This window comes from Narcine bancroftii, chromosome 2 (assembly GCF_036971445.1).
Source record: "Narcine bancroftii isolate sNarBan1 chromosome 2, sNarBan1.hap1, whole genome shotgun sequence".
In the NCBI taxonomy this organism is placed as follows: domain Eukaryota; kingdom Metazoa; phylum Chordata; class Chondrichthyes; order Torpediniformes; family Narcinidae; genus Narcine; species Narcine bancroftii.
Window position 1 is genome coordinate 88345522 of NC_091470.1, and position 15722 is coordinate 88361243.

The 15722-nt window shown below is 40.7% G+C and overlaps 1 protein-coding gene across 8 annotated transcripts in view; it reads left to right on the top strand.

Moving 5' to 3' along the window:
• LOC138753873 (spectrin beta chain, non-erythrocytic 1-like) overlaps positions 1-15722 on the top strand; it is a 264090-nt gene that overhangs the window by 231137 nt on the left and 17231 nt on the right. For 6 of the 8 annotated variants that reach the window (XM_069917405.1, XM_069917403.1, XM_069917404.1 and 3 more), the window contains one exon: positions 12614-12885. In XM_069917405.1, the coding sequence (XP_069773506.1) occupies positions 12614-12885 (272 nt within the window). Of the gene's footprint in view, positions 1-1911; positions 1997-12613; positions 12886-15722 lie in introns of those variants that run through there. The other 2 variants (XM_069917410.1, XM_069917411.1) reach the window with 2 other exon arrangements.

Genomic DNA, 15722 nt, shown 5'->3' on the forward strand with positions numbered 1-15722 from the left:
TGTGTCTTGACCTTCGTCGCTTTCTTCCACTGAAATTTTCTAAAATGACAATTTTTTGAGTTGATCTTTTGTTGCAGCCGCTTCAGCTTGAATTTTTTCATCTGCTCTTTAACATTTTGAATTTCAAATTTGTTGCCTTTAATTTTTCTTCCACAACTTCAATTTTTTCCACCTTCCATGTAAAGTTCTTATTTTCAACTATACTCTCATTACACATTTTAACTCCCATTGTCAATTGCACCAAAGATTATTGAAAAGTATCCATATATTTCTTCATTTCAGCTGTAGATAGATAAGTCTCTTTCATTTTGATTTGTTAGCCGAAACTCTCTGTTCTACGTACATTTCTTGTTCTTCCTGATTGCTGGAGCTGGAGGCTTCTTGAGCTTTTTTTCAAAATTTGCGTCCATTTTTTTCTGTTCTCTGCGCATGCGTGACTCCTCGTGCACATGAGCAGAGTCACTTCCTCTCCCGTGGCAGGTGGCCATTGTCGGTGGAGACCCTGCACAGCGATGTCAAAGATTGCAGCGATGCTGCAATCTTCTCAAACGCCTTTCAAGAGCTTCATCAAATTTGTCAAGTGCAATCTGTATCGAGTTTCCATTGTTAACTGAAGCATCTCCAAGGATTTCTACACCTTTACCTTGATTTTATGATAAAATGAATGACATGGTTAGAAGCCCAAGTCCAACGTGTTGGAGAAAATCTGCAGGACAAAAGAATAGTCGAAGTTTCAGGTTGAAACTCCTCATCAGTACCGAAGAGGGCAGGATGGGAGGAGTCGCAGGTGGGATTGGTAAACTGGGCAGAGGTGACAGGGGCAGAGAAAGGGAAAGAGAAGCAAGGAAAATGAACAGGTCAAGTGGAGGAAGATGAGTCATCCTTTCACCATTCTCATCTCTTCTACTTCTCAGATTCCACCACTGGCAGCCTTTGTCTCTCATTACACACTCTGCCCTATCTGACTCACCTTCTCCCCACCTGGCCCCTTGGTTTTCCTCTCTTTGCCTGACATCTGCCAATCCTATGCCCCTTCCTGTCATGCTTCACCTCTCTTTGCTCCTTCTAACCTGTTCCCTTTCCCCTGCATCCGTATCAAATTTGCTCAGTCACGATGATGAAAGGTCGACTGTTTGTTTTCTCCCACTGATGCTGCTCAACCCGCTGAATTCGTCCAGCTTTGGATTCCGACGTCTGCGATCTCTGACGTGGCTGGAAGATTAGCGAAGCAACACAAAACGAGACGCAGGAGGGAAAGGTGGTTGAAGTGCAGGGAAGTGCGTCGCGGAAAGCTCGGGGCTACTTCGGTCTGTGACTTGCCTTGCCCTGATTTGGATGGGTACAAAATTTGGAGGTGTAATGAATGATGTAATGAACGATGAGGAGGATGTTAATGCATTCAAGGAGCTGGTCAGGCTGGAAGAATGGGCAGATCAAATATGATAAATGTCACATTTCGAAAGGAAGGATGAAAACAATATAAACAAGAAGAAACAATTCTGAAAGGAGTGGAAGAGGCAGAGAATCCCTTCTTGCCTGATTGGTTGCATCATTGCGTGGTATGGTAGCTGCAAGCATTGGACAAGATGTCAATGCAGAGAATCATTAAAACGGCCAAAAAGACCACTGGGTCCTTCCTTGATAATATTTACCAGGAAAGTTGCTGAAATAATGCTCAAAGAATTGCTGATGACCAAAGGCACGGCTCACACTAACCATCCAAGACTCTCATATGTAAAAAACTTTTTTTTTTGCATAGATGAAATACTTGTCCTGATAATGCATTGTTTGTTTGCATATGTGGTGTGTCTGGTTGTGTGTCTGCGTGTTTTGCACCAAGGACCGGAGAACGCTGTTCCATCGGGTTGCACTTATAAAATCAGATGACAATAAACTTGACTTTCCATCCAGCACACAGGATCTTTGACCCACTACCATGAAGGAGGTACAGGAGCATTAAAATCAGGACTGCCAGGCTGAGAGATTGAGAAATAGCATCCTATAACTAAGTAAATAATTCCAAATATTTATCTATATTTATTTTAAATTATATCGGTCTGTATACATGTGATTACTATGTGCTGTGTACTGTTATGAGCCCAGAGGACCCCAAAACCCAGGAGCAATAGATATTCACCAAGACAAATGGTTACTTAAACAAAAATTGTTTTTAATAATCTTTAAACATGAAAATAGAATCACACTTTAACTTATCACTATTGACTTAACTAACATAACTTAGCCCCCTTCTAATTTTAAGTGCATGTGTGTGTAATGTGTGTGTAAGTTCAGAAAAGTTGTTTGGTTCACAGTCCAATCTCACTTCTCATTCCTCCAACTTCACTGGTTGCAGGCAATTCTTGTACTGTGCACAGAATGTAACATTTATAAAGTTCATCAGGCCTTGGTGCTTGAAAGATTAATGGTTACTGCTCAGGAAGGTTCTTGTCGGTTTTCAGAGAGAGATTTCTTGTTCCAGGAAATCCATAACTGATGTACTTCCATCAACCACTTCAGTGTCTTGCTGTCGAAACTTACTCCTTCAGGGTTCTCCAGATAATAACTTCTTTCTTTCAGGTCACCAGAGAGTTCCTTTTTGTTTACCTTATTCCAAGTGAAACATTAGACAGCCAGTCCTCTCCTCTTGCATGAACCACAAGGGCTTTGACCAGGCCGTCTTCCAAAATGGGCTTTCCACAAGCTTGCCAGCTTGTCCTGTTCCAGTCCCAGCTTCTGTTGCTGGCTGTAACACTGTAGAAATGATCTCTCTCTCTCTCTCTCTCTCTCTCTCTCTCTCTCTCTCTCTCTCTCTTAGAGTGAAAGACTGACTCTCTCTGCTTGCAAAACCACATGACCCTCAGAATGCAAGCTCTACTCCAGACAGAAGGCGGCTCCAACAAGATCTTTCATCTGTTGCATTTTGTAAACAGCAATCCTTTAGTGAAGTCTCTTGGGCACTCTCCAAAGCTCTTGCAAAAGGTGTGGGGCTGACATGTCTAGCATTAGCAGAGCTCCAGTATTTCAAATAAGATCTGTTTTAAAGTGTTTGTATGTGACCTACTCTCGATTTATCTCCCAAAAACATACCTATATACTCTGTCACAGTTCTAAGAGTCTACATATGTGCACTATGGACTGGAGAAATGCTGTTTCATCTCCTTGTATGTGCACAGTCAAATGATAAAATGTTCATTTTTTTGTTGAAAGTGAAATGTTGCAGAAGTGGTGAAAAAAATAGATGAAACCTTGGGTATTGTGCAGTCAGGGTCGGAGCACGATGAGCTTTTATGACACAGTGTTTCAGCTATGCCTAGAGTAAGGTGTCCATTTCCAGGCATCTTGATTCTGCAGAGGTATGAAGAGGATGCAGACAAGGTTTACCAAAGGGTTTCCAGGATTGGGATGCTTCAGTAGCATGACTAGACTGGAAAAGCTGGGATCGTTCTCCTGGGAACAAAGGAGGCTGTGAGGAAACCAGACAGAGGTTTTAAAATCGTGAAATGGATGGATCACCTAAATTGAGAGAAACTGTTCGTACTGGTGGGAGATTGAAAGGTGGCGGCACTGTAGTGGCAGCGCTGGTGTGGACCCATGGGGAATAGAGATGCAGCTCTCCTGTAGGGTCCGGCCACCCAGTCAACTGCTGTTGGCTCTGCACTGAGCTTTGAGCGGCCTGTTGAGGGAGCCGACAGTGGTTTTAGTTGAAATCCCCGCTGAGTCTGCACCCAAGGTGGCGGCACCTATTAATCGGCAGCAGCCATGAGGGGCTGCAGACTCTGGGGAAGCGGAGGACTGGAGCAGGGCACCAGAGGACGGGAAGATCATGGACCATCTGAGAGAGAGAAGTAGAGGAGATGGCCTGTGGGGACAGTGACTACGGCGGCAGACCTGTGAGGGGGCTCTGCGGCTGAGGGACCAGTGCATGCGGCAGGCTGCTGGCGACTCAAGGCGAGGAACCCGTGGGCTGCTGGAGACCGCTGTCAGGAGATTCGCGCCAAGCTGCGGACTGCTGGAGGTTGGCTCGAAGTGGCTGGAGGGGGTACCAGGTATTGGAACCTGGATACAAGGAGGTCCCAAGGGTGCTGACCATGTTGGAGGTTCGGATCTGGAGCTTGGGTTGCCAGTGGTTTGGACTAGACTCTGTGTGGCTGCGGGGGCTGCAAAAGAGCTGGAGGTGAATCTACAGACACTCGGTGTCTCGGGGTGGGGGGGATCTCTTTTGCTTCTCTCTCGCTGACTGTAGGTCCGACTGCAAGAGGCATTTAGACAATTCCTGCCGGAGGAGAATCGGTCTGCCTTGCAGCAGGCAAAAAGGAATTTCATGTAATACAACACTGTTTTATTACTATGATAATAAATTTAACTTTGAGTTTTGAATCTTGAGAGTCAAGGACTACAGCAAAGGTGATAGACGAAAGTGGATATGGTTTGACTCTGGAATGCACTGACATTGGTTATAGTGGAGGCAGATTCACTTGTAGCTTTCAAAGGGGAACTATTTAAGGGTCTGAAAAGAAAGAATTTGTAGTGCAAAGGGAAGAGGGAGTTTGGCTTTAATAGGGCCTCCTTACCTACTGCAGTGATACGGGATTCCTGCCATTAACCTTTCAAGCTTGGATTTGAAGTTATCCTCTCCCTTGTTCTGTCCTTAATATTTCTTTCTCCCAGTTTGCGAAGTGCATTTTCAGATGATTATTCAGACAGGGGCAGGTGTGCTTATCTGGAGCTCCAGGGGAACAGCAGAATGCCTGGGTCACCACTGGGGGGGAGTCGCTGGGCTTTGTGGAAGTACGTCATTGGATCGCAGAGAGGAGAGGGGCAAGTCCTGAGGTTTCCGCTGGGAAGAAAACATGTGGTTGATATAAAGGCATTGAAGAACTCCAACAAAACTGCAGCATTATCAGCATCAGGAAAGAAACAGATGTTTACTTAATTGCAGGCAATGTTATATGAAGCAAACTGAAGTAAATCTTGCAATGCAGTAGATATCTATCCTGGATCTTGAATGCAGGAGTGAAAATGTGACACACATAATGGATTTTATGTTTCTGCCTAATGTTTGGCATGTACACTAATAATTTTGTCCTGCATTGGGTTTTCTCCTTCCATTTGTTTGTTTGGGATATGGGCCATTTGGCGAAACATATCCACTCATTTTTAATGTTTCCTGTTTTCAGCAGATGCTTTCCATTAATGCCTTGGTCAAGCCTTCTCATGTCCTGCCATTCTCAGAATTTGTTTGTGGAAACTTGTTCTCACAATTGAAAGCTATTTAAATTTATATTCTTTCCAGGATGTAGTGTTTGCAAGATGCACATCATTCCAAGTTCTCATCACAGAAATAAAAATCCCGTTTGGATATATGTAATTTAACAGACTGCTTACAGACTTTGGCTGCTGGTCTCCCATTGTGGTACTGGCTCTAGGTTGGATTATGTGTGTGGAAAATAAACAGTGGGTTGCCGGTTATGACTGCCTTAACCATTTTTCTGTTGTAACTTTGCATTGATGTTCGCTCAGAACATTGAATGGAAGTGGAGATAGACTTAAAAACACTGGGTCAAATGTACAGAAAGAGAAAGTTAGGAAAGCCACCATGCAAAGGAGATGGATCAGGATCAAAACAGGGTGAAACTTGAAATGAAGACAAGACCATCTGGGGTGAGGGGGCAATGCACAAACGTGCTGGAGAAATAAACAGGATGTTGGAACAATGAAGCAGTGATAGAAAAGTAAGATTGAAAATAAAGCTCTGTGGACAATGGAAATCTGAAATATATCGGAAAATGCTGGAAGTCCTCAGCAGGCCAGGCAGAGTCAATGGCTGGTATGAGACACTGACTCGCGTTTCAGGTCAATGACCTTTCATCGGCGTTTCTCAAAATTTATTCATAAGGATAATGCTTAAAGGCAAAGCATGTTAGATTTCTTGGAGGAATCCTGCCTGGTCAATAAAAAAAGTCCCAAGTTAACAATCTATAATAATGATTGTTATATATAACATCATAAAATGCATAAATTATCTTGAGAATAACAATACTCAATGACCTAAAAATGAGTTTACACAGAATTTCGTTTCTAATGCTGGGCAATCCAACATCAACGGCATCTGGAACATTTTCAGGGAGGATTTGAGGGACACTTCAGCATTTTCCCATCTATCTTGGAGTATCGTATCCTCTTTACAGGATGCTTTGGAGAGGGTGCGGAGGAGATTTACCGGGATGTCGCCTGGATTGCAGAACATGTCCTGTGAGGCAAGGTTGACAGAGCGAGGGTTTTATTTTTCTCTCTTTGGAGCGACAAAGGATGAGAGGTGACTTCATAGAGGTCTATAAGATTATGAGGGGCTTAGATAGGGTGGACAGCGAGCATCTTTTTCCTGGCAAGGACAAAAGCAGATGCCGGATGATATCTGCTTAAGGTGTGTGGATCTGAAGGGTCTGGACTGTGCTGTAAAGTTCTACGTTCTAATCTGGTGAACTCCTCTGTACCACCTCCAAAGCCAATATATATTTTCTATGTCAGGCATCCAGAACTACATGCAGTACTCCAGGTGCATGTGATAGTACAGATCTATCACCAATGTATATAGTGTATATAGTTACAGTATCTAGATTGTGCTTACAGCGATTGGCTGAGAGCTTAGCCACGCCTACTGTCTGGGCCTTAAAGGGTTGTGTCCCTAGCCAGGTCGGATCATTCTGGACTGGTCAGCCACCTGTGAAGAGCTCCTGTCTTTTGCTAATAAAAGCCTTGGTTTGGATCAACAAGTCTTTGGTTCTTTCGACGAGCTCTACAGTGCACCATTACCCTGTACGGTTACAGCAGAACCTCCCTGCTCTTAAATTCAATCCTTCAAGCAATAAAAGTCAGCACCCATTTGCCTTTTTGATTACCTGTTGCACCAAATTAAAAGCCTATTGTAATTCATGCACAAGCACTCCCAAGTCCTCTGTGCCACAGCAAGCTGCAATCTTTCACCATTTAAATAATAATCTGATCAATTTTTCTTTCCTAAGTGGGTAACCTCACATTTACCCACATTGTATTCCATCTCCCCAGCCCTTACACATGCACTTAATTTATCTATCTCTTTCTGAAAACGCTCCTCATGCTCTGCAGAATTTGCTTTTGCACTCATTTTAGTTGCCTGGAGCATTCTGCCAGCATATCCCCATCCAGCAAACTCCCCCTTAATGAGCAGTAGCTGCCTCAGTGAAAGGAGAAAGCCAAGTTATCAGTGTTTTGGGGGTTGTAAGTGCTCACCTATCTCAGGGAGGTGGCTATGGAGGGTATTGGAGGGGCACATGCCTGACTGTTGATACTGAATCAAATTGAATTGCTTATAGTCACAAGATGAGATACAGTGAAAAACTTTGCTATCCAGACAAGTCAGTCTAACCTTGAGTCCAACAGGTAGCGCAAAATAAAGGAAAATTGCAAAATGAGAAGAAGGTCCGTTAGAACCATGGCTCACTGCAGCACAGAAACAGGCCCTTTGGCCCATCTAGTCCATGCCAAATTGTTATTCTGCTTAGTCCTATTAGTCTGCAACCCATACCCCTCTCATCCCATCCAAATTTTACTTAAATGTCAAAATTGAGCCCGCATTCCCCACTTCAGCTGGCAGCTTGTTCCACTCTCCCACCGCTCTCTGCATGAAAAATTCCCCTAAACATTTCACCCTTAACCCATGCCCCCTTGTCCTTGACATACTCAACCTCAGTGGAAAAAGCCTGCTTGCATTCATTATATCTGTACCTCTCATAATTTTGTAAACTTCTGTCAAACCTACCAATTAAGGTGCTAACATCGTTTTCCTCATGAAAGATCCATTCAAGAGTGGGGAAACATTATCTCTGAATCTAGTGGTGTATGCTTTCAAATTCAACTATCTTCTGTGTGAGTAAATGGCAGCTTTGAATAATAATTACTGTTTAAAATGCATTAGCTAGTAAGTGTGGTGAAGGTCAACTTGACCTATCTCATGCTACCTTGACAGTTTCTGGCTTCATCTTTTCCCCTTCTGATGTGCATATTATTCCCTTCTGGAATATGTATCTTATTCAATGCCTTACTCAGAAAACCATGGTGCTTGCTCCAGTTTCTCTCTATACCCGGAACACAGGGTTGTTTGATACTGCCAGCTAGCTGAAATGCGGAATGTGCCTGTAAGAGCTGACTTTAAGAGTGGTCTCCTCTACATCGGAGAGACTGGGCATGGACTTGGAGATCTCTTGGTTGAGCACCTTGGCTCTGTCCGCCACAGTAGCATGGATATCTCGGTGGCCACCCATTTCAATTCTCCATCCCATTCCTTTTCCGACATGTCTGTCCATGGTCTCAGACTGAGACCACCCGTAAATTGGAGGAACAGCACCTCACCCTCCAACCAGATGGCGTTAATGTTGACTTCTCTTATTTTTGTTAAACCCACCCTTGCTTCCCCCATTGTTTCTCCATTCCCTGTCTCCTTTTCGCACAGACATGATAAATTCTTACCTCTTCCCTTATCACATCCAATTAATACCTTTTGTTGGTCTGTCGTCCTCCCCCATTGTTTGAATTCTGAGACTTGCTGATATATCCTCCTTCTGCCTTTTCTGATTCTTCCATGAAGAAGGGCTCAGGCCCGAAACATCAGCAATGTATCTTTGTCTCCTAGAGATGCTGGAAAGACCAGCTGAGTCCCTCCAGCATTTTGGTGTGTTTACTGCAATCACAGCGTCTGCATCCTATCGTGTTTCACTCTTTAAGAGCTGACATTCTATTGTGACCACCACGTTTTAATAAAAGCAAAATGATCCTGTGGGATCTGTGCATTTTGTGATAAACTACCTTTTTGAGAGGAAACCGAGCTCATGTTGTGGTGCTATTTCTGTGATTTCTTTGGGAGGGGGAAGGGAGTCAGTTTTGCTTTGGTGCTGAGCATGGCAATGATTGAATGCCACAAAAAAAATTGAAGGCAGTTCACGTGCATTATCAGGGAGTAACCGAGCATAGAAGCAACGTTCATGATATGAACACTGAATGAGCCATCACCCTGCACCAATGTTTTTTTTTTCTGTGATTTATTTAAAATTTATTTAAAATTTTATAACATGAATAAAATAAAAAGTTACAGTAAAAAGATTAAACATAAGATAATAAACCCCCCCCAAATTAGTACACAACATTAATGGCCTAGCTTAAAGTTAGTCTAACCCCCCCCAAAATAAAGAGTGAAAGAGTGAAGAGTTAATAAAATGAACAATAATTATATAAAAAAAAACCTTTACACAAAAAAAGATAAAACATAACAAATAAAGATACTAACATCAAAAAAAAGAAAAAAAAAGAAAAAAATTATCAATACTAAAATATCAAACTTAAAAACATATTTAAATCAAACTTAAATGCATATATTTAGCAAATGGAGTCCACTTCAACCTATAAAAAGACATCCTATCCTGAATTGAAAAAGATATCCTTTCCATAGTCAAACAGAACTTCATCTCCAAATACCACTTATCTAAAGTTAATATATTTCTATCTTTCCAAGTAAGAGCTATACATTTCTTGGCCACAGCTAAAGCTAAATAGATAAAAGAAATCTTATAATCTTGTAAGCCCAAATCAATTAATGATTGCATATTCTCTAATAAAAATATACCAGGATCTAATACAAGACAAATATTATATAAACTATTAAATATAGATTGAATACCCTTCCAAAACTGTTGCAATCAATCACAAAACAAAACAGTATGCAAAAAAGTATTAGCCGTCTGGTCACAACGAAAACAGCAATCCGACTTACTAAGACCAAACTTTTTTAGTTTCTCCGGTGTTAAATATAACTGATGTATAAAATTGTAATTAATCATCGCTAATCTAGCATTAACCAATTTCCTAATACTATTCTGACAAATTTCCATCCAACCTTCTTCAGCTATTATAAAACCTAAATCTTTTTCCCATTGGCAATCTTTTTTACTATCAATTTCTTGTAAAATACAATACAAATCAGATATATATCCCTTTTGTGGTATTGAAAGTACATATTCCTCAAAATTAGAATCAGGCAATAAAATCATATGTCGACCACATATCTGTTTTACAAAAGATCTTAGTTGATAATACACAAATACAGAATTTCCACTAATACCGAATTTCCTTTGTAATTCATCAAAAGAACAAAAACATCCCTCAGAAAAACAATTGGATAAATTTTTTATTCCCTTTCTTTCCCACTGTTTCAAAGTAATATTGGAGACTTTAAAAGGAACAAGTTGATTATTATATAATGGCAATCGTCCAGACCATTTATTTTTGAGCCCCAATTTATTAAGTTTACTTGTCCATAAATTTAATAAATGCTTCAATATTGGGACATCATAAGTTCGTAATAAATTTTTATTCCATCAAAACAAAAACTCATGAGAAAATTTTTTTGAAATAACCGCCATTTCTATCTTTGCCCAACTGGGCGGATCATCCATATTCATTAATGCACTAAGAAATTTAAATTGAGCTGCTTCATAATAAATGTTGAAAATTCGGTAATCTTAAACCTCCAAATTGAAAATCCCACATCAGCTTTCTCATCGCTACCCTCGGAAATTTTCCCTTCCATAAAAAGTCTCTAATTGCTTTATATAGATCCTTAAAAAAACTTTTATTTAAAAAATAAGGAATTGATTGAAACAAATATTGTATTCGGGGAAAAATATTCATTTTTATAGTATTAATCCTCCCTAATAGACCCAAAGGCAAATCCTTCCACCTAGTCAAATCTAATTTAATCCTTTTTATTAAAGGAAGATAATTAATTGAATATAAATCTTGAAATTCCGTATTAACATTAATTCCTAAATATTTAATTTGTGTGGTCCACTTCAACCCTGCACCAATGTTCGATGCAGAAAAATTTTTGAGAAGTGGGTGGAGCGGTCCTTCTCTAGATGCTCTAGGTATGGACTAAATGCGATATTCTATTCCAATCAAAGGACCCTTCTCAATATCCGGTAACTTCATAAATAGCAGGAGCGAGACATAAAATTCAGCAGGCACCGTGATTGTAGCAAAAACACACAGTAAATGCTGGAGGAACTCAGCCTGTCTCGCAGCGTCCATAGGAGGTAAAGATATATGACCGACATTTCTGGCCTGATCGCTTCTTCAAAGTATAAGCAAAGAACGGGAAGGCATGAGAAGAAAGACTGAAGAGTGGCAGGGGAATTCAAATCTGGCGCTGTCTGCATGGAGTTTGTGCATTCTCCCTGGGGCCTGCATGGGTTTCCTCCGGGTGCTCTGGCTTCCTCCCATCCTCCAAACACCTATAGGGTTGGTAGGTTCGATGGTGCATCTGTGTGGTGTGAGCTTATGGACTGGAAGGTATTATTACCATGCTGCATCTCCAAATTTAAACATTTAATTTGGTCTTCAAAAGTAGGCTCCTGGAGTTTTCCCACCATTGATGACAATGTGTTTATTGTCATACACATTATACAATGCACCAAAATTCTTATCTGCTGCAGCCAAACAGATTCTTCGTAATAAAAACTGAAATTGTATTGATTCAATTAAATTATGAAGGAATAATAAAGCAACCTCTGGTCTTCTTTTAGCCTTCCTGATTTCTTTCTAAAGTTTTTTTCTTGCATTTTTTATACTCCTCAAGAATCTCATTTGCTCCATGTTGCCTATGCCTTCTGTACACCTCTCTCTCTTCTTCAGAACCAATACCCTCGAAAACCAACCTGACAGAATATACAAACTCTGTATTCTCAAAATGTCACCTTTGGCGATCTTCTACTTATCCAGCACATCCTTGGCAGAAAACAACTTATCCTAATCCACGCATTCTAGATCCTGTCTCATTTCCTCAAAATTGGCCTTTCTCCAATTTAGAATTTCAACTCAAGGGCCAGACCTGTCCTTCTCCATAATTAACTTGAAACTAATGGCATTATGATCACTGGACCCAAAATGTTTCCCTACACATACCTCTGTCACCTGTCCTGTCTCCATCCCTAAAAAGACATCCAGTATTGGTACCTCTATATATTGATTTAGAAAACTTTCCTGAATATATTTAACAAACTCCAAGCCATTCAGCCCTTTTAGAGTATGGGAGCCCCAGTCAATATGTGGAAAATTAAAATCTCCTTCTATCGCAACTTTATGTTTCCTGCAGCTGTCTGCTATTTCTCTGTAGATTTGCTCCTCCAATTCTCGTTGACTATTAGGCGGCCTGTAATACAACCCCATGAGTGGGGTCATGCCTTTCCTGTTCCTCAGCTCCACCCATATAGCCTCAGTAGACAAGTTCTCAGGTCTGTCCTGTCAGAGCAGAGCTGTAAACAGAGGAATTTCATGCAATCACATTAATAATAATAAAATCAAGAGTCACTGATGTGAGAATTCTTTCATATTTGACATTCACCTTGGTATAAGCAAACCTAAATGTGCAATGAAAATATACAATTCTGAGATATTTCCTTAATGGGGTAAGAAGTGAAGATTCTCTGATTATTTTCTCTCATCACTGAACTATTGCATTAATACAAAAGAGTTTTTTTTAGTGCTAAGTGTTTCCATCTCTGGTGCTGTCTGCAACCTCCCGCAGGTAACGAAATCTGAAGATCTGTCTACCATGGTGAATGGGATGGACAGCCCAGAAGATAAGACGTTGGTGAGTGAAGATAAATCAGAATTGGTGGAGAAATACGAGGAGGCCTCCAAGTTTCCAACTGTGACATTGCCACCAATGGGAATTGGAAAGCCCAGAACTTCATTGACACTTCCCAGTTTTACCTCAAGAGAAGAAACTGTCCTGCTGGATGGATACCTGGCACGCAAACATGAACTGGAAGGCCTCAACAGGAAGGCATCAAACAGGTGAATTATTCAGGCTTTAATTTTATTTAAAATCCTATGATCTAATTTTGAATATAGTTCAGATGTGAATGCTTCTGTTTGTAAGTAACGTTTGTGAACTGAATGTGCACAGTTTCATATATCACACTTGCCTGTCTATAATTTAGCACTGGATGAATTCTGAGATCCTACTGGGGTAGCTATTGTAACCTCTAGACAGTGCATTTAGAGATGACCAGATGATAATTATCCTCCACACTAGGGAATCACAAGGCTGTGTACTCAGCCCTCTACAAAACTCCCTGTAAAACCAGGCCTATGCCCTAACTCCATCTATAAATTCACAGGTGGCACCACTTTGTAGGCAAGATATCCAACAATGATGAGTACAGATAGAGCAGTGGTTTTCAAACATTTTCTTTCCACTTACATCCCACCTAAAGTAATCCCTCTGCCATAGATGGTGTGTGATTAGTAAGGGATTGCTTAAGCTGGTATGTGGGTGGGAAGAAAAAGTTTGAAAACCACTGTTTTAATCGTTAGTAATTGATATGTTATCATAACTTGGAAGGTTTCACAACTCCAAAGCCAATGTCAATTTTTCTCAAGCAAAATATTTCAGTAACAATTGGGTCTTGAGCAGTGATTCTCAACCTTCTCTTCCCACTCACATCCCACCTTAAGCAATCCCTTACTAATCACAGAGCACCAATGGTATAGGGAATACTTAAAGTGGTATGTAAGTGGAAAAAAAGGTTGAAAATCACTGAGATAGAGGGATTTATGCTTGGTGCCAGGACAACTATCACTTCCTCAAGGTCAGCAAGAACAAGGAATTAGTTATGGACTTATGGAGGAGAGGTGGAACTTGTAATGATAGTGATTATGTTTGCATGGCCACGAGCAAGGTCTTAAGGATCATAATTCCTGTTTGATTATACTTGGCTGCCAGTAGGGGGCTCACACAGACATAAAGATTGCTGTATGAGAGATCTGTAATGGAGACTTGAACCTCATGGCCTGCCTCATATGCTTCTTACACCAACTTTAAAGTAAAGAACCTTTTCCTTCATCCATGTGTTGCCTAAGAACTCACACATATGAATACAAGATGAAACATGGTGTCAGAAATAGGATGAAGGAAATACTTTAAAAGGAAAAATCTAAAGTTAGCAACTGATCAGTGAAGAGAAGCTAACACAGCGAAAATGGAAGGATTACATCCACCAGTGAAACTTCAGTTGACAGGTAATGTGGCTGAAAATTGGAACAGATTTAAACAGCATTTTGGATTGTATTTAGAGGCAGTTTTCTTACATGTCATGGGCGATGAAGCCCTGGAGGTGTATAATAACTTCACATTTACTGCTGATGGAGACTTGAAAAAATAATGGAACAGTTTGAGGCATACTGCATACCTAAATGTAACGTGATGTTTGAGAGGTACAGATTTTTCTCATGTGTACAGAAAATGGAAGAAAGTATTGATCAGTATGTGACTGAATTGAGAAACAGAAGCAAAACGTGTGCATTTGGTGGACTGACCAACTTGCTGATAAAAGACAGACTTGTGTATGGTATTCCAGATAATAGTCTAAGGGAAAGACTACTAAGAGAGCAAAATCTAGACCTGGAAATAGCCATAGCACTCTGTAGGGCTAAACAGTAAAAACGCAAGCAAAAGAGTTGTTCAGTAAAACTAGCTGAAACGTGGATGCTGTGAACAAAAATGGACATAAACCGTTTAACAAAAAGTGTGCCAAAGTGGAAAGAGAGGTGTGACCAGCGAACAAAAATGTGTCCAACATATAGTTAAACATACAATATATGGAACAAAAGCAACCATCATGCTTATTGCTGTAGGAGGAATCAAGTGCAACAAATCAGGGTTCATGCAGTAGATGAAAGGGAGATAGAGGAATTCTATGTAGACATTGTGACTGAAAACAAGAAAGAAAACAGCGACTGGATGTTGAGATTAAAAATGAATGACATATACATTTCAGATAAATTGGATACTGGAGCACAAATTAATGTAATATCAGAGAATGATTTTAAGAAGATTAGACCCAGACCAAAGATGTATAGAACAAAAGTGAAGGTGACAGGATATTCAGGTACCGATACACCAGTGCAAGGAGAATGCATGGTCAAAGTGAAACACAAGGACAAAGAGCACATGCCAGCATTCATCGTAGTACCAAAGGATGTACAAGCCATACTAGGTTTAACAGCCTGTGAGAAACTGAACCTGGAACAAAGAGTCCTCATGGTGGAAAGCGAAGGAGAGACAGCCTATGATGAACTCATGAAAGAGAACAATGACCTATTTCAGAGTCTAGGGTGCCTTCCAGGAGAACACACGATTAGGGTGGATAAACATGTGCCACCGATAATACATCCATGCAGAAAAGTTCCATTGGTACTTCAAAAGCAACTAAAGGCAGAGTTGGACAGGATGGAAAGTCTGAACATGATTCAGAAGATGGATGAGTGATGGAGTAGGTGAGTTCACTCGTTGTTGTGGAGAAAAAGAATGGAAAGCTTAGAATTTGCCTGAATCCAAGAGATCTTAACAGGGCAATAAAGAGAGAACACTTTAAGGTTCCGGCATGTGAAGAAACCATGTCACAGTTTGCAAATGCAAAGTTTTTCAGCAAGTTAGATGCATTATCAGGATTTTGGCAGTTGAAATTGGATGAAGCAAGTTCAATAGTCTATTTGGCAGATAGAGATTCCTAAGAATTACCTCAGCTCCTGAGGTGTATCACAAAACTATCCATATGGTCTATGAGCACCTGGACGGAGTTGATACCTCAATGGATGACATCATAGTCTGGGGAACCATGAGAATGGAG